At 55.5% G+C, this 18,661-nt stretch overlaps 1 protein-coding gene across 1 annotated transcript; it reads right to left on the minus strand.

Annotated features, from left to right (window-relative positions):
* Positions 1-36: 36 nt before the first annotated feature.
* On the minus strand, positions 37-17,503 carry scfd2 (sec1 family domain containing 2). Its single transcript, XM_029254541.1, has 6 exons — positions 16,075-17,503; positions 14,696-14,945; positions 4,484-4,629; positions 2,994-3,128; positions 2,189-2,308; positions 37-917 (listed from the first exon to the last, which is right to left on the minus strand). The coding sequence occupies exons 1-6, from the start codon at positions 16,084-16,086 to the stop codon at positions 825-827; spliced, it is 756 nt and encodes a 251-aa protein (XP_029110374.1). The 5' UTR covers positions 16,087-17,503; the 3' UTR covers positions 37-824.
* Between the last annotated feature and the right edge of the window lie 1,158 nt (positions 17,504-18,661).

Raw genomic sequence — 18,661 nt, forward strand, 5'->3', positions numbered from 1 at the left:
GGGTATTTTTACTTACAGCCTTGAGGCTTTTTGTGACTCTTTGTTCTGCTGAGCTTCACGGAGGGGTAGGAGTTTGTCCCTGACCCCCTCACCTGGATAGTGCCACTGGTGGGCGGGGCCTTGGCACTCACATTCAGGAGAGTTGAGACTTTGAGAAGCCGAGGGTGTTTTGTGGCGACTGGTTTATTTATGGTTCTTTCCAAATAAAGTGGTGAAAAGCACTTTGACCACCACAGTTCTGTACGCCTGTAGCCTCACTGATGACTTGTCATAGTCGCTCATCAGGGTACTTGCCCTGCTGTATAAATAGGTAAATCGGCTAAGTACATCAGTAGGCTAACCTCACTGACCAAGGTGCCTTGGAGCAAAGGGTTACGTGGGCAATGAATGACGCTGGTGGAAATGGGGGGGATCCAACGCAGTAAATCTCCCGCAGAGTGCCTGTGAGCCCCATCAGTGCGAGCAGGTGCCGAGAGGCCCCAGCAGCCACTAGTGTGGAATGTACCCCAAGCAGTGAGATGTGTGTTCCCCTCCAGCGTACCTTCACACCATTCCACGCAGCTTGGCTCCCATTACTCATTATACACACAGCAGCAGGGGAAGGTGGGGGAGGGGGGCTTCATAACAAGCAGCTCATGAGGTCAAACCAGGAGCTTCACTCTGTCTTTATTTGCGGCAGCGAGGGCAGAGAACAGGAGGAACCATGGAAGAGACCCCTCTCACACTCAGTTACAGTGCTGCCACCAGACTGCATGCGGACAAATTAACTTCTCTGTGTGCGTTATCGGTTGGATGTGGCCAGTGGGCGTGTCCCCCTGTGCCCCTCAGATGCTGATGTCGGGTGCGAGGCTGTCCTTGCTGAAGAGTAGCTCTGGGACATCCGTGGGCTTCAGCAGCCTGGTGGATAGAACCAGGACCTGGCAGTAGAGAGACAGGAGGGTGACACACAAATGAAGCCTTCAGTGACCAGTCAAAGAGATGCATGATGTCACAGTCGAGTTGAAAACACAGGCTCTCTCCTAGAGCCGGTTCGTGGTGTAGGGCTGACTGTGTTCTGGCCGCATTCCTTCTGATGTGTGTTTCATCTTGCTGAGAAAACAGCCTTCAAACACAGACAGACAGACAGACAGACAGACAGACAGACAGACAGACAGACAGACAGACAGAGTGCAGCCACACCTGTGTTGGCACAAACCCCAGCAAGTCCTTCTGCTCTTTGCAGGACAGCACTGGAGGCTGGAGAAAGGGTGTGTTTCTACAACATGGTGAGCGGTGTGTAGCTGCAGCCCCTCAGTGCCCCACACAGCCTGCCATCTGCACCTTGCTAGTCTCTGCAGGGGACATCGGTGGGGAGAGGGGGGACATCACCACCTCCTCAGCCGTTGAGAGATGTCCTTGCAGAGTTCGAGGGATGGGTGAGACCAGCTGGACCCTCACAGCTCTGTCCAAGAAGACTGGGGCAGTAAACAGGCCCTGAGAGGCCACACCCCTGCCAGTTGACCCATGTGGGCAAGGCCCAGTGGACAAGGCCCAGTGGACAAGGCCCAGTGGACCAGCAGCACTCCCAGTAGGGTTCATGTTAATGTGTGCTCTTGTAGCACTCATCTTACTGAAACACACACACACACACACACACACACAAATCCTGTGGTGTTGGCACGCACTCCTGTACTCACCACCTTCACTGCACTGTACTGCACAGAGTTAGAGCAGCAGTGCTCCACCAAGAGGCATTTTCTCGATCATGTAAGTATTCATAATACCAGGACTTTGATTCACCTCTCATTATGGCCTCATTTGCATAATTACAGTCGCCAGCTCATGTAGTAAAGGGACAGTTTCACCAAGAAGGTGTTTATATGAATGTGTGTGGGGTGGAGTACATTACTGTGCCACACTGTGTGTGTGTGTGTGTGTGTGTGTGTGTGTGTGCGCGCCTGTGGCATTCAGCCGCTCCCTTTCATCTCTTGTGTCTATTGTAGCGACTCTGCACTGCGGTTGCCAGCAGCTGAAGGCACACACACACACACACACACACACACACACACACACACACACACACACACACACACACACACACACTACATCACTAGCACTCAGCCTCATTCCTGTGGCCACACCTCCACAAGCGCCAGCAGTCGTCCCACAGAAACCGGAGCGTTGGGGCTGGCGAGACGAGGCCACTCACCTGTGTACCTGGTCTGAGGGTGGAGACCACCTCCCGTATGAGACGCAACTCAGAGGGTGTGACTCCGCCCACCACAAAGAGTATGAGCAATGCGTGGTCGCTGGGGTGTGGGCGGCTCACCTGTTGAGAGAGGCAGAGTAAGGGGCCCGGTCCGGGGTTTTAGCGCACCCACGGCAGGCTGCGGCGCTCGGTGGGCCACACAGAGCCACGCAACCGGACCACAGTCTGTAACACTTCCGTCCACACGCTGTCAATGGCCCCTCGTCCACTGCACGGTCTTGGTGGTCCAGAGCCTATCCTAGAAGCATGGGGCACGACGAGTCCTGTTCACTGTCGCTATGAAGTGACTGATCCCATAAAGATGAACAACACTGCTCATCTTGGTACTGATCACTGACACTCGGGCTGTAAATGCTGTGGGAGGGAGGCGGTTCCACACACACTACTCTACTGTCTGCCTGCTCAGAAGGGAAACACGCAATGTGGTGACAGAGGGCAGAACGGGAAGGGACCCCTGCCTAGCGGCGGCCGTGTGACTCGCTGCTGTGGTAAAACCTGTAACGACGTGTGCAGGAAGGAGGCACCGGGCCAGAGGGGCCGAGTCACCCCCAGGTGGTCATGGGAGGAACATGGACTGTCATGCAGCGAACAAACTGGCACAGCACAGTCAGAACCGCACTCTAACCACAGCACGGTCAGAATTGCTTCAGACGCCACGTTCAGAACAACTTGTACACTTGCGTGCTCCCCCCCCCCATCACACACACAGAGGTGCATAGATGTTGAGGCAGATGAGAGCCCTGACCTTCATGAACATGCTGAAGCCCGTCTTGAGCAGCTCCGTGATCCCGGCCGACACGTGTTCCACATCAGGGCAGTCAGCGCGCTCCCCCTGGTAGATCTCCTCCAGCAGCTGCTTCAGGAAAGGCCTGTAGGTCGCCTGGGGACACGTGACACACACAACACACATAACACACACGGTCATGGCCCTTTGCCTGCGGGGCCACGGAGACGCACCAACAGGAAGGGACGGAGACCTCCCACACCTACCAAAACACACTCTCGTGTGTGCACGCGTGCTGGTGTTACTCTCATTGCCATGGAAACACCCCCTACTGGCCACAGCTACACCGCAGAGGTCTCGGCTCAGATGAGCTTCCACAGCGGTCCGATGACTGCCTGCACAGCAGGAGCAGGAGCAGGAGTAGGAGCAGGTGGATTGGGACGTGTAAACGGCGGGGCCCTGCAGGTTTCACCGCAGTAAAGCACCCTGGGGGCGTAACCTGAACCCACAACCACCTGGCACCCTTTCAGAATGAGTGCTTTCACAGACAGGAGGCTTCCTGGTGTTAGCAGGGGGCCTATGTGGTCAGCAGTGTGGCAGGGTGACAGACCCCAGTGTGGTCCACCAAGCGGTCCAGTGAGCAGCAGTGCGGTCCAGCAGCGCTACTTGGTGGTAACGATATTTGTCCTCAAGGGGCATCGCACACGAAATGCAGAAACACAAACTGAACTGAGCCCTGAACACATGTGTAATATTTTTTCAGTGTACAGGAAAGAATGTGGCCTGAGGTGAACCACCCCCCCAACAGCACCCACTAACTGACCGCATGGCCAGAAACCCCTTCCTTTCGGCTAATCCCTGGTGACCCTCCAGCACCGAGGGAAGGGGGGGCCCTCAGGTGAGGAGAGGACAGATGGAAGTGCTGTGCAGCACAAGGCACGATGGGACATGTCGGGGAGACGACGACAGATGTAACGCTGAGTTTGTGAGTCTGGATGCAACTGCAACTCGGAGTACACTGTCGACAGAAGAGGCAGGTGGCACAGTCTGAACGCAACATGAACGCAGTCAGTATGGGGGTAAGAACTTGACCCAGTGCTGAGAGGGGAAAGACCGTGGTAAAGAAGCGCCTGGTAAAAGAGTGAATGCGAGACACTCAGGCAAAGGTGACACCCGCAGAGCCAAAGGAGCTCACGAGATCTCCAAGCCTCATGGGACATCAAGTCCAAGCAGTAACTACTTGTTCAGTACAGTGTTTTGAGGTCTGGAACCTATCCTGGAAGCACAGGACACTACACCCCGGGGGAGGGGGGGGATCCTGGACGGGACACCCATCCATCATTATACAAGAATTCACCTTTTGAGCACAACTTGAGAAACCATTCGTGAGGTACAGGGACCCCTCCAGAGGAAACCTGGACAGACACCGTGGCCCCCTGCAACTCTAGCGTGTTTGTGCTCAGCAGCAACCGTACCAGGGCAGGCCGACACGGGATGCGTGTCCCACTCACCTGGTGCACGCCATCCCCGGCGTGGTACACAGAGCGCAGCTGCTTCAGGTGAGCGCGGGCGCTAGCCACGCCCCTCAGCGTGTCAAACACCCTCTGCATGGCGGAATGGGCCCTCTCAGCGGTCAGCTCCGCAGGGGTCTCGCACCCTGGGGGAGAAGTGCACCGTGAGCCGGCGAGCGTGCGACCGCGGGACCTACCACGGACAGGCCGGCCGCTGACCGCACGCAGACTACCGGTACGCTGCGGAGCGCCGGATACACCGCGACGGACCTGCTGAGCGCTCTGTACCAAGTCAAACCAAACTGATGAGACACATTCCTGGAGATGTACTAAAGGGAGTGGATGAAGTTTGCGGTACAACGTATTCAGACTGTCAAGTACAAGAATACACACAGATACAGACACACGCCTCACATGCTCTTTTCTCCAGTAACCCTGGCACTTTGCCCGCTCTTCACCACAGATAACTTGGATGGGTTTTGCATGTTGCAGCACGTGGCAATTATAGTGTCTCATAGTCCTCTTCACCGCGGTACCACTTCATCTGCTACACTCCCCCTACGTGCACAGGTTCAATAGTCCTTTAAGGTGGTTACAGTGATGTTTCGACGTGGTAATTCACACGCTTGGTTCGCAGCTCCAGCACTGACATACAAACCGCTGCTCCTGGGCACGTGTGAGTCTCCATGGTTCTCCAGACCTCAAGGCTTCAGTCCCCCCCCTCACTGCACTCAGTGCCTTCAGTGACCGCTGTCATCAGCTCCAATCCCACAGGGCTGTGTGATGACCCCTGGCGGAGGACAGAGCCCTGTGTCTCTCGGTATGTGGGAGTCCATGTGCGGCTCCAGGTGTCGTCGGGAGACCGGAAGCGATACCACGTTCGTAGGTACCGACACAGTCTCGGCCCCGGGGTACGCAGCGATCGCCCTCAAGCTGCAGGAGAGCGCACATGCGAGAGGGAGCGCTGCTGTGTTTCGGAACAGTCCTCCTGGACTCCCTACCTGCTGGAGCTGCGGAAACGTTCACCTGAACCGTGACACGACATACTCCTGCTGGTGACCGGGAACGCAGGAGACGTCCCCCTGGAGACCAAGCCCAGCCTGCAGGACACATGAGCGCTGCGTGGGCCTGCACTGCTGCTCAAGGGAAGGACGGTCCAAACTGGTCCAAAGTAGTCTGGAGCAGTGGGAGGAAACGACAAAGGGAGAGACATCCTGGCCTGCAGCAAGCAAGTTTAGGATGTCATTGGCTGTTGGCATGGCAACACGGCTGGTCAGCGTGGTCCACGCCGAGAAGAGCTCCTGAAGAAAAGGCAGGGTACGTGCGCGTGCGTCTCCGTCACCTCCCGCACGTCTCTTTGAATGTTGTATGGTGTCCATTGGTGCACACGCGTGTTGTAGCATGAGGCGGCACACAGATCCTCCCCTCCACAGCGCTCCGCTGCGCCTTTTGCAGAATAGAGGAGGTGGCGCGATGTGCTGCCCCCCCCCAGTGGACACCTGGTGAACTGGCAGCATCTGCGGCGTCGCCAATCGAACTGCAACATCTGTGCACGGATCCAGCAGGTAGACGGAGAGATGAGTACAGGGAGGCCGCCAGACTGAGGCCTTTGCCCATCTGCATCGCAGCCGGCTCACTGCGCCCCCACCAGGTGGACAGCGGGATTACATACAACTACAGTGCTCCTCACTGGCAACTCGATCCACCAACTCACTGCAGCCATGTTTCAACCTCTGAGCGCTTTAAGCAGCCTCCTGCCACCACTGCTGCAGTACCTCTGATCAAGCCATCGCCTGTGTAAGTAGGGTAAATCGATGAGGCACCGGAAGAGTTTTGTTTTTAAACTGCTCTTCAGTTCCAATAAAAGCAGCTGTGCAACTTCGGGTCGCAAACAAGCTGAAACTTCTCATTCTGTTGAGGTGCTACTCGGGGTCAACGCTCCCCTTGGGATTTGAGCCCAGCACCAACTGGTCACCAGCACAGGTCTCCAGTGTGCGCTTCTGCAGCAGGGACTCAAAAATCAGTTGCATCGTACACTCTTACACTGCGTGTGTTACACGGCTCATGTGTCTCTCTGGCCAAAAGATTCTGCTAACTAAAGATGGCACATACAGTTGGGTCGGGACCCTGTGCAGACCTCCTCGAACACTGCACTGCCCAGGGGTGACCAGCAGGGGGCAGTGTAGCACCATGCAGCAGCACAGGGGGAGACCCCGCTGGCCCCCACCCCCAATTCCCATAATCCTCCTACGGGACATGGCGTCATCTGGTGCTCCTTCCAAGCGCCGTCCCTCGTCCACAGAGAGCGGAGATTAGAGAGGCGTGGGAGGTGAGGGCCTCGACGTGACCGTGAGCCCGGGGGGCGCCGGCGCTACTCTGCTGTTACCCACAATCCCAAGGGGCAACATTACTCTGACTGGAAATGAGGAGGAGTTTGTGTCTCCGGGGAGCGACAGCTAGATTGTGTCCAACATTACAGCTCTGGGGGAGATAAGGCTGCTCTGAAAAACACACACACACACACACACACACACACACACACACACACACACACACACACACCTTAATGCATGAGGGGAGCCCAAAAGGGACGCAGTCTGGCTGCTTCGCTCGTCCAGTGCACTGTGAAAGGGCTGATGGGTAAACAATCGTCGTGGCAACGGGTCTACAAGTGCTCTTTCCACTTGCTGAAGTCTCTCCCCGGTTCATCGAGAATCGCACAACGGGTCTGGGTGCTCTGCCAACACACGCTAATGAACCGGGGACCGTGTCTGTGAGGCATTGCGGGCAGAGATGAGCGGTCCCCGGGGAGACCCGCTGACCGTTATCACGCTGCTATCGGCGCTTGCTCTCGTCTTCCTCACGGCCCCATTGTGCGCTCATACCATGAGGAGGTGGGCGGGGCCTCGAGGGCCCTTGGGTACCACTGCCCATCTCTTCCTTCCTGTGTACATGTGAGGAAGATGATTACAGTAATCACGGCAGATTGTCCTGCGTCTTGGCATGAAGAACGGCAACAAACAACAACAGAACAAACAAGCATCACACGCCATCCTCCGGAGGGGGCGTGGCCTCTTTCACACCGTGTGCACCGGGGTGAACGGCTCTACATGGGCGAGACACCCGAGAACCCGTCTTCTATAACCTCTGATCTCCTACTCCCATTTACATCCTGTTGAGCCCTGCCACTGCAGGTCCAACAATCAAGCGTAACATATACTCCACGTGGCGATGGGTGAGTGTGTTTCCACAGACCATCGCCCTGTGAGACACTCAAAACCCCACATCCTCTACCCTGCCTGCAAGTGTCCACAGCGCTGTACAGCAGAGGGACGACACACACACACACACACACACACACACACACACACACACACACACACACACACACGGCGAGGCAAGACCATTCCAACGTGTGTGTGTGTGCGGTGAGAATCCTCAGGCTTTCAGAGAAGACCCCGATGGTGCAGCTTGGCTTTGCTGACCTGCTGTGTGATGTATAAACACACTGAGCGATGCTCTTGTTACCAAGGAACCCTCTGAGTGTTTCCCACGTCTGACTGCCTTCGCACCCTGGAGCTCAACTGGAAACACGCCTGGGCTAAACCTTCTCACAACACACACACTTGGCGTCAGCGACCTGGCTCGCTCTTGCACCGCAGCTGTACACACAGCTCTGCCACATGGATCTGCGTAGTCGCTGGTGGTTTGCTAAGTGACGTGGGCGGGGCCTCCGGCACTTGCACATCACTTGACCCAGGACAGCACCTAATGTAGTGCTTAGAGCTGTTGTCTTTGGACCCAAAGGTTGCAGGTTTGAATCTCACCTCCAGCAAAATAAAAGTGAATTCAGAGCTGAAACTGGGACCAAGTGAGAACCTGCTGTTGTACCTTATGGAGAACGCAGCCTCAGACAAGAAGCACACGGACTCCTCTCGCTAAAGTTGACTTACACATTTTTTTAAACGCCATTTCCCTCACTTAATTCTTTCTGAAATTTCCGCCTGCAGCAAAACAAATGTGACCCATATTTACCCTCCGAACTGATAGGTAGCAGTAAAGGGCAGTAAAAATCAGCGTGTGGAACCGCCTCCCTTCAACTCCCTGAGTGTCAGCGAGCAGTGACCACATGAGCAACACTGTTCATCTTTATGGGATCAGCGACTCCACAGTGACACTGAACAGGGGTTTGTGACACGATTCACCATTTTTCATTCATCCAATTTCAGTAACCACTTGTCCCGATCAGGGTCAAGGGGGTTCGGAGCCTGTCCCGGAATCACTGGGTGGAAAGCTGAGGGGGTCCACCCTAGATGGGATAACAGTCCATCGTATGACAACGCACGCGCTCTCTTTTTCTCTCACACAGTCAAGGAGGATGTGCGTGCGCACACACGCACGCATGCATGCACGCACAGCTTAGCGCCAACAATTCATCTGAACTTACGGAGGAAACCCACACAGACACAGGGAAAACACACACACTCCACACAGACCGGGATGGTCTCGAACCTACGCCCGAACGGCCTAGGCACCGTGAGGCGAGAAGCTCTGCTCACAGCTGTCCCATCCTGCCCCACGCCATCGTTTTATTTTCAGTCATGTTAAATTAGTGGTAATTGTAGTGTAAACACCTCCTTCACCTGTTTGTCCCCCAGAAGCGCTCATAGAGCGGAGCTCCTGCTCCTTCTCCTGCTTCTGCTCCTGCAGCTCTTCACAGTATTTTCAACAAGGTGTGAAGCCACTTGGACACCAGCTGTAGAGCTCCTCCAGCTGAGCAAGGCTCATTGCTCATCATGTATATACAAGTTCTGGGGAAAGAGCATGGTAACAACGGTGTAAAGCAACTCTTTTTACACTCTCTTATCATGCTTCCTTTCTGAAGACTTTCTAACCACACTGTATTTTTGAGAACGCTGCCATTTTACCGCTCCTGGACACCTACTCTTTGAAACTGCGTGCTTCACCGCTGAGCGCTCCTCTCTTCTCCTCACACACTGATACTAAGAGGCTTCTTTTCTGCACCAGGACTGGAGCTCAGTGTGTCTTTTATTCCGCTTTTAAACACAACACTCGAGCCCTTCACTCACTTTAAACACGGCGGCACAGCGAGTAGCGAAAGGACGTGGGTTCGAACCCCACTCAGTCTGTGTGGAGTTCGCATGTCCTCCCCGTGTCTGCGTGGGTTTCCTCTGGATGCTCTGGTTTTCTCCCACACTCCAAAGACATGCTATTCAGCTTCACCCATAGTGTGTGACACACAGAGAGAGAGGGTGTTTCACTGATGTTATGGAGGAGTAACCCAGTGTAAGTAGCGTATCTTGCAGTGTAATTCACCGCGGTGAATAAGGTGTGTGGGCTGATGGTAACACTGCGTAGAGTTCATTGGAAGTCGCTTTGGAGAAGAGTGTCTGACAAATGCGAACAGAGTTTTTGAACTTGGTTACAGCAGCCTTCCAAGGTAAGTGAGGGTGTGTGTGTGTGAACCGAACAAGAGCAGAGGAAACACAAAGAAGCACTGGGAGACAGTCCTTCACACTCTTTGCACTGGCTTTAGAGAGCAATGTGTTGCGGGGTGGGACGGTTAGCCAATTTGGGGGGGGGGGCTCATAGGAAAATGCTGTGTGTGTGGAGGTTGGGGGTCGCATCCCTTAGCTGCAACCCCTGCAGTCTGAAGGGGAAAGAGCTGTAGAACTGCTCTTCTTGCCGCCGCTGAGCCCAGTGTGGAGGAGCGTGTTCCACCCTGGAGGGGAGGCCACACTATGGCTCACAGTGCCATCTGATACCACACTGCACACACACACATACACAACATGGCTGTCCAGTCCTGTAAGGACATTTCACTGGAGCTGCGACCCTTGTGTGTGTCTGCGGCCCGTTTCTAGCGGACAGCGTGGAGGGAGGGGGCATGAGCCCAACTAGCGCCCCCCAGAGCCGAAAACACAGCCCCCACCCATCAAAGTGATAAGTAATACCGCAGTAAAACCGTCAGTCAGTAGAGACACTCCTACACTCGCAGTACTGATGGCTTAGCACAGGGGTGCAGCACATGTTGAAGATAGCGGTGCGCGCACGCACGCACGCACGCACACTTTGGGACATGCTCTGGGTTCAGAGGCTCCTGGGTTCGAGTGCACGACATGATGGAGGAAGCCACTGCTATCAGACAGGAGGATCCCATGTACTTTATCAGGGGTATTTCCTGTTCAGAGCTCCTGTCTGCTTCTCAGCCAGGCAGCCCCCCCCTCTCTCTCACACACACGCTAGATGTATATAAATACACACGGCCGCAGTATAGGTGGACAGATTAGAGCCCTGCCTGTAAAAACACGTTAAACACAGGTTTTTGGTAGTTATAACTGGGAGGGTACAGTACCCCGCCCCCCACACGCGCGCACACACACACCCCAGACACATGTGTGCATGGAGACCACCCTGAACTGCTTCCCTCCAGGGGAACAGGCCACAAAGTGTGTATCTACAGCCTTGAATGAGAGTCCTGCTGTTGGACCTTCAGTGATGATGCAGGACAGAAATAACACACACACACACACACACACACACACACACACACACACACCCTAATGTGCACATGGCAGAAAAAATACACACACACTAACACACACAAACATGCAGACACAAGTACCTGCACAAACAGAAAGAGGCTCGCTAATACACACACACACACACACACACACACACTCAGCGGTGGTCTGCAGTTGTGACGTTTACATCACACTCAATTACAGGGTCCATTTAGCCCACTTCAGCTTACAGGGCTGTGAAGGTCACGTTGCCATGGTGACAGCTGGTACCACACACAGCTCACCTTCCCTACTGGGTCCAGGGTGGGTGGGTCTAAACAGGAAGGGCACACAGGCACGCACGCACGCGCACACACATAAAATGGGGTGTGAAATAGGAGGCAGAGGACTGCTGAGGGTCCACGGGAAGGAAGGTGGACAGAACACATACAGCATCCTCAACACAAACTCAGCATCTCCGTGTCCACCTGTGTGTTTGAGCGGTGTAGTCGGTGTCGTCCCGTATGTCCCCCCCCAACCCCCAACGTCCACACTCAGCCCCCAGAGCTCACAATGTCCCCAGGAGGAGGGAGCAGGTTCTGGGCTGGACTCCTACAGTGACCGCGACCCGGCAGTGTCGCCCGGCACCATCCTGCTACACGAGCGCGGAGCGGCCCTCACTGAACGTTCGACGCCTCCGTTGGGTGGGCGGGGCCTGCTGTACCGGCATCGATCGGAACCAGGCCCCTGCACAGGAAACGCGCTGACTGGAGCGGTGTGACAAGAACCATCTGGAACAGCGACGTCCGCAGCGCCTCCAATCGCGGAAGCGCCTCAGAGGACCCGCCCCCAGAGGACCCACTGATAAAGACCTACATTGGGGGTGGAGCTACAGTGGAGAAAAAAAAGCCAAGTGACAGCTTGTGTCTAGGAGTCTGTGTAGGGTCTGTGCTCTGAGCACTAGAACCCAGGACCTGGGAGACACAGAGCAGTGAGTGTGAGAGGGACAGAAGGGCCTCTTTTTGCTGCACGCTGCGGACACACAGGCACTCATCACTATCAGTGATGTGTGTGAGTTGTTCACACACACACGCACACACACAAAACGGTGATCAGGAAGGAGGACAGACTCTCTTTGCTCTACGGTACCTCTGTGGTAAATTGTGTATTGCAGCTGTACTATGTGGGGACACACATTCTCAGGAGCTGATATAAGACACCGGTACTCCAGCAGGGAGTGTGTGTCTTTACTGACCTCAGCTGGTTGCACCCACCCACCCACCCACCCACACACACACACACACACCACTGCTCGGATGTTCAGACTCGTCTACAAGGGTTCTTGTGTGCGAATCTGCATGTCCCTCCATGTCCAGTGGGGCGCTGTAAAAACAGAGTGATTCACTAATGGGGGGGGGACTCACCTCCAGCCCGACTCCACCCCCCAGAATAATAACTGTTACTTACAAACTGCTTTTATGAGCAACACAGCGTTTCCTGTCATAAATCACCTGGCTTGAGTACCATGGTAAAACACACTGACTGTAGCACGCTGACGGGCTCAAACTCAGGTTACAGTACTTGCAGACTGCAGCTGTGTTGCGAGTGTGACTCGATATGTGTGTGTATGTGTGAGTCACTCAAAGCGGTGCCGTGGTTCCCTCCATGGTCCAGTGGAGCCAAAGACACACTGGGGACACAGTGCTCCCAGCCCAGGGTCACAGCATCTGTGGCTACCTCCTGGCCCCGCCCACACAGCCCAACAAGCCCGCCCACCCGCTTCTGGGCCTCCACTCCAGGGTGGAACACACTCCTCCACACTGGGCTCAGCGGCACCCCCTGTGCCACTGCAGCTGGGGCAGCAAGAACAGCAGGCCTACAGCTCTTTCTCCTTCAGACTGCAGGGGGCGCCACGGGTGGGGTTGCAGCTGAGGGACGTGACCCCCAACCTGGACAGGCTTTCTTGGGGGACCAATGCCAAACTTGGACTGGGTCCAGAACAAGTTGAGGTGAAGAATGTGCTTCTTGTTCCTCTTGTTGCTCAAGTCCATCAAGTGCACCTCCACCCTAGTGGAGCACATGTACATGTACCGAGTGCTTCCAGAATGTTCTGAGCTGCACCCGAGTCCTTAGCATCGACAGCGACCTGTCCGCTGTCACCCCGACCGAGCGCATCCACCTGGCTGCTGCTCGTCCTCTTCCTTGTCTTCCAACTTCTCCGAACTTCACCTTCTTGTTGGGGGACCCCGACCTTCTCGTGACGTGTCCGAGCGCTGAACGACCCGGCGTCCTTCAGGGTCTCCTCCGACAGCACAGGTTTCAGGAGTGCGTGTCTCTCCTGTCCTCCCTCTTCAGTGTCCAGCTCCCACATCCACGCGGTCTTCTGGGTTTCCGCTCCTTGTTCCTGTGGATCCATGAGCTCGTTTGAGGATCACCTCCACACCTTCCACTGCAGCTCTGCCAAGCGCTGCTCTTCTGTGCCCCTCATGACTGTTGCGTCCCTACCTGTTCTTTAATGATCTGAGAAAGCTGCCAGGATCCCTTATGGTGAATGTGGTAACCATGAGGTGTTTGTGTGAGAGTGTATAGGAGTTGCCTCAGCATCACGATGTGGCATCATCTTCCCCGAAACTCTCATGCGCGCACACGCACACACACTATGAGGCCAACAGTACCCCCTGCGCTGCTCACCGAGGCTAGAGACGAGTGCGGATGGCGGAGGAACGTGGTCCAGCTGCTTTACGGCACACTGCCGATGATACACGGCACAGCGATGAGGATGAAGCAAATGATTAGAGTGATTCACAGTGAGCTGGAGAGGGAGCCCCCCCCCCTCCCATGCTCCAACTGGAGCGACTCACAGCACTGACACGCGCGACACAGTCACCGCGCCCCTTCCGCCAGCGACACTCCCACTGAGGGTGCAGCGAGCTGCGTTCCCATGTCCGCCGAGGGCACTGGATCCTCACGCTGGCAGCATACACACACTGTCCAGCGTCTTCTCTCATCTGGAGTACAACGTTCCTGTGTTTCATGCAGGTTTTTCTTCAGTACTTTATTTTGCTCTGAACAGCAGACTGGAGGACATCGGGATTCTGTCTGGGACGAGGAGCTCAAAAGTCACTTTGGACTTACGAACGAATCGCGTTACGACAATACTTGCGGCGGCGGCCGTGTGCGCGAGGAGTCCGACTCCTGGAATAATGTCCATTCGGCATCACTTCCTGTGTCTCGTGTCCCACATCTGTGTGTGACGTGTTTGAGAGAAACTCTGCATCATGTTCCTTCTTCCACACTGGAAAACCTACATGTGCGCAGTGTGCGTGTGCGCATCATGCCTTTGCGGCTCTGCGGCTGAGCTGCGCTTGCTGTCCACTCGATGATCTCGCTACATTTGCACTTTTCCTCTGAAATATCACTTGTTTCACATATTTCAGCTCTGCCTCCGCTGTTGACTGCCTACTCCAAGGGGCCTGAACGGCTGCACTTCGACACGTGCTGCAGAAACCTAAACAGCCGCTTCCCTCGTCGCCATACGGCTTGTTCCGCGTTGCCATGGCACCCGAGACTTACTCTGCGGTCACTGGTGCATGTTTGCACCCTCCACCGAGCAAAAGGTGAGACCGCTTGGTGCGGCTCCGCCCTCGGCGCTACAGTGCGTGTACACACACGTGCGCTTATGACTCACCAGTGAGCGTGCGCAGCAGAGGGGACAGCTCCGTCTCCATGGTGACGGCAAGGGCGAGCGCCCCGATGAGCTTGCTCTCCTCCTGCTGCTGCTCGGACTCGTGCTCCGTGGCCACGCCCAGGCCGTACACGTACACGAGCAGCGTGAGCACTTCGTCCACGCTGTAGTGCTCCCGGGATCCAGTGGCGCTGGCGCCCACCAGCACGCGGATCTGCTTCAGCACTGCAGCCAGGTCTGAGTCGCCCAGAGCCTGCGACAGACAGACAGACAGACAGACAGACAGACAGACAGAGTAAGCCCCTGTAAACAAGCCTTCTCCTCCTTGACTTGTGGGGAAAAACAAACAAATAAGAAGTCACTGTAAACACTGTAAACAAACAAGGCCTCATTTCTCGCTAATGAATAAATGTAAGTGACAAAACACAAAGGTGTGCGAACACACTGGAGCGCTGTGCACACAACGTGGCGCGTGCGTGCGTGTCACTTCCACGTACTAACTCCGGCTGCAGCGGCTCTATTTACAACACAGTTACACTGTGTCCTGTTAGTGCGTACATCAGTGATACTATGGTAAAATGTAGGGGACCACGTGGCACAGCGGGTAGCTGCTGCAGTTGCCCTGTTTGTGGTACAAAGCCTGAATTTATAGAGCACAAATTGCCCTGTAGTAAAAATGGGAACAAAGTGTGAGAAAAATTAACAAACAAACACTAAATATAAGTACTACAACCAAAACTCAAGAGACATAAACAGACTGTCAGTGGGGAGAAAACAGGGCCGTTCCTCTCTCTCTCTCGCTCTCTCACACACACACACACACACGCACGCACGCACGCACGCACGCACACGCAGCTGTTTTAACGGTTGCCAAATCCAGTGATTATAACAAAGCCCACACTTTGGTGAAACCATGTTCTGTACGATGGAAAACATGAATAAACATGAATCCTTGCAGAAACTACAGAAACCAGTTTGTTTCCCAACAGAACTACTGTACCGTGGTCCTGTGTGGTCAATGTGTGTACAACTACTATAATGTGGTCCTGTACGGTCTCAGTGTCTACAGCACTACTCCACCGTGGTCCAGCAGAGCGGTCGACACCCTGCTCCCGAGGAACTCCGAGGAGCCGTTGCCATGGCGCCGGGCCGGAAAAGGCGCCTTAGTGTGAGGATTAGTGTGCCAGAAGATGAATGAGTGCTGAAAGCACGCAGAGCGGGGCAGCACGACCGCCTTACTACACACACACACACACACACACACACACACACACACACACACTCTTCTCACTCTCAGACACACACACACACACACACACACACACACACACACACACACACACTGCGGGGTATGCGGAGGCAGGTCCCTCTGTCGGTGTCACCTGAAGGATCATGGGAATGGGTCCGGTCTGAGAAGAGCAGATCCAAGTTGGGACGAGCAGTCCAAGCAGACGGGAGCGAAAGCAGCACTGGCGCCCATGCTGCTGGAGCGATCGTGGTCGCGAGCGGAACAGTTGAGCCAATGGGGACAGCAGGAGACGGGTTCGAGGGCCTCTTAGACGACGTAGCGGAGAACTCCCGATGAGCTCTAACGGAGCGGTAATAACGCTTCCCACCAGCGGGGGGCAGCAACCACAGCGACTGCTCGCGGGCCTTGCGAGGTCCTGCCAGTCAAGAGCACTCGGACGGACCCCTCCCCCGGTCCGGCTCGCTCGCGCCCGCGCCAAGAGCAGCACCAACAGGAAACGAGGTCCAGATGCAGCGCTGGGTGCTGGAGGGGGGCGCTAACTCGAACCAGGACCACAGCACAAAGAGGCTCTTTGGGGCCAGTGGATGGGGTGGGGGAGGAGGAAAGGGGAGGGGGACCAAGGCCCCGCTGTTTAAACAATGGCGGCTGAAGACGGCCAATGAGGCTTAGCGTCCATCCAGCGGGTGTCTCCACGTCTGTCCCTCGGGGGTCCAGGCTCTGTGCGAAGGACACAGTACAGGACACCGCGAGCGACACGCCACACGTGACACACGCACACACTTAGCAGGGCTCATGGAGTGTGTTACTGCAGCTGCACTCAGGCTACACGCTATGTGTGTCTCAGTGTGTGTGAGTCAGAGTAGCTGTGACTCTGCACTCTGCTATCTGTGTGTAAATAGCGGGTGGGGGTGGGCAGATGGTGCACATGTGTGTTGTGCTATGTCACACATTCCACACAGCTGGAGGACATGAGGACCAGAGGGACAGTGATGCTGGACAGTGATGAGGGACACCGAGGATGGAGGAGCACAGCGACCCACTCAGAGCAAAGTACCTCTGAAAACCTGAGTAACAACGTTCACAAGTAGCACCGCACCCATACACTGCATTTCCATCCTCGCCCCTGCGCGCACACACACGCCGTAGTTGAGTTTCACAACCCACCGAGCTAGAACATCGGTGTGTTACAGAGGGTCCCTTTCACACCCAGCTGGATCTTTGGATACACACTGCTGTGCGTGCGTGCGTGCGTAAGGTCACAACAATATGCATGCGATCCCTTGGCGAGACACAGCTTTGGGACATTCACTATAACACACACACACACACACACACAGCGTGTGGCAACAGGCCCGGCGTGTGCGTGGTCCCCAGTGGTCAGACTGGCCGCCACAGTGGCGGGAGAGCGCACGCCGAGGTCACACTGTCCCTCTGGGGCCGTGACACTTGCACTGCAGGCCGCTGTCGCCCAGCGCGCTTACAGTGACAGCGATGCTCTCGCTCATCTACAAAGAGGTGGCGATTCTCTTCTGGGACTTGAACCAGCAGCCATCTGTGAACAGGTCCACTGGAGTAACCGCCTCCCCGTTCTCCACGCGGTCCCCAGCTCTGCGGATGGGGTCAGCAGTGGGATACAGGGTACGAGGGCTGGGGGGGCGGGATCAGCTTTGGAAGAAAGGGCTGCAGTTGTGGGGGGGGGGGGGGGGGGGGGGGGGGGGACAGAGTGAGGGGCTCCAGCTGTGAGTGAGAGAGCTGGGGGGGGCATATGATTTCAGTTTGAGAGAGAGAGAGAGAGAGAGAGAGAGAGAGAGAGAGAGAGAGAGGGGGGGGGGGGAGTGCAAACAGGACCGCCCACTTCAAACTGAGTGTGTGTGTATCAGAATAAGAGCCTGCATGGCATATTCAGCTAGAGAGGAGGCGCAGGGAGACGCAGGGACGCGCAGGGAGGCGCAACCCTCTTGGCCTCAGACCAACGCACCAGGGTACAAACTGGGAGCCCAACAAGCTGCAGCCCACTGCACCATCACTGCAAAGCAGAGCGGCTGCAGGAACCCCCATTGCCAGCAGGTGGCAGTGCCGCGCACAGTTGCGTGGTGCAGCAGTGAACCCTGCTCTCTGTTTGCGCGTGTGCGTGTGCACGCGTGCGAGACAGACCAAATGAAAGTGTGGCCAAAGGGTGTTTGAACCCCTCATATGGCAGCCATTGCCCCTCCCACAGCATTCCCCCTAGGGCAAAGCATTGTGGGTACAGAGCGACTCGTCCCAGAATTAGCCAACATACTCATTACACACACACGTCACACACGGCGTATAACATCTGCCACATGATGGGAAGCACAGGTCCCACAACTGTCAAACACACAGGTGTGTGACCACATTAACAGCCAGAGGCGCATGTGCGTACACGTACACACACACACACACACACACACACACACACACCTCATCACAGAGCCTTCACACCAGGGTACCAACCCATACTGGGAAACACAACACTGCAGTGAAGCTGGTGGCAACAAATGAGGGAGAACCAGCATTGGAAACAGCCAATCAAAAGGGAGAAGGGCCAGCTGCAGGTGGAATTGGCCAATCAGTGAGCAGAAAAAGAGGTGGGGGGGATTCTGACTGATGCTCTGTACCTGGGGGGGATTAACGGGAATAGGACTTTATCCACATTACTATCACCATAACCATCATCATAGCAGCTGCAGCTATTAAAA

Source organism: Scleropages formosus, chromosome 9 (assembly GCF_900964775.1).
Source record: "Scleropages formosus chromosome 9, fSclFor1.1, whole genome shotgun sequence".
Taxonomy (NCBI): Eukaryota; Metazoa; Chordata; class Actinopteri; order Osteoglossiformes; family Osteoglossidae; genus Scleropages; species Scleropages formosus.

What these genes read in the sequence shown, in the direction of transcription:
- scfd2 (XM_029254541.1), bottom strand. An exon ending in GCTTCAGCATGTTCATGAAG is followed by an intron (nt 2,309 to 2,993) that starts GTCAGGGCTCTC and finishes CTCTCTCAACAG; the next exon opens with GTGAGCCGCCCACACCCCAG. An exon ending in CCCTCAGACCAGGTACACAG is followed by an intron (nt 918 to 2,188) that starts GTGAGTGGCCTC and finishes CTCTACTGCCAG; the next exon opens with GTCCTGGTTCTATCCACCAG.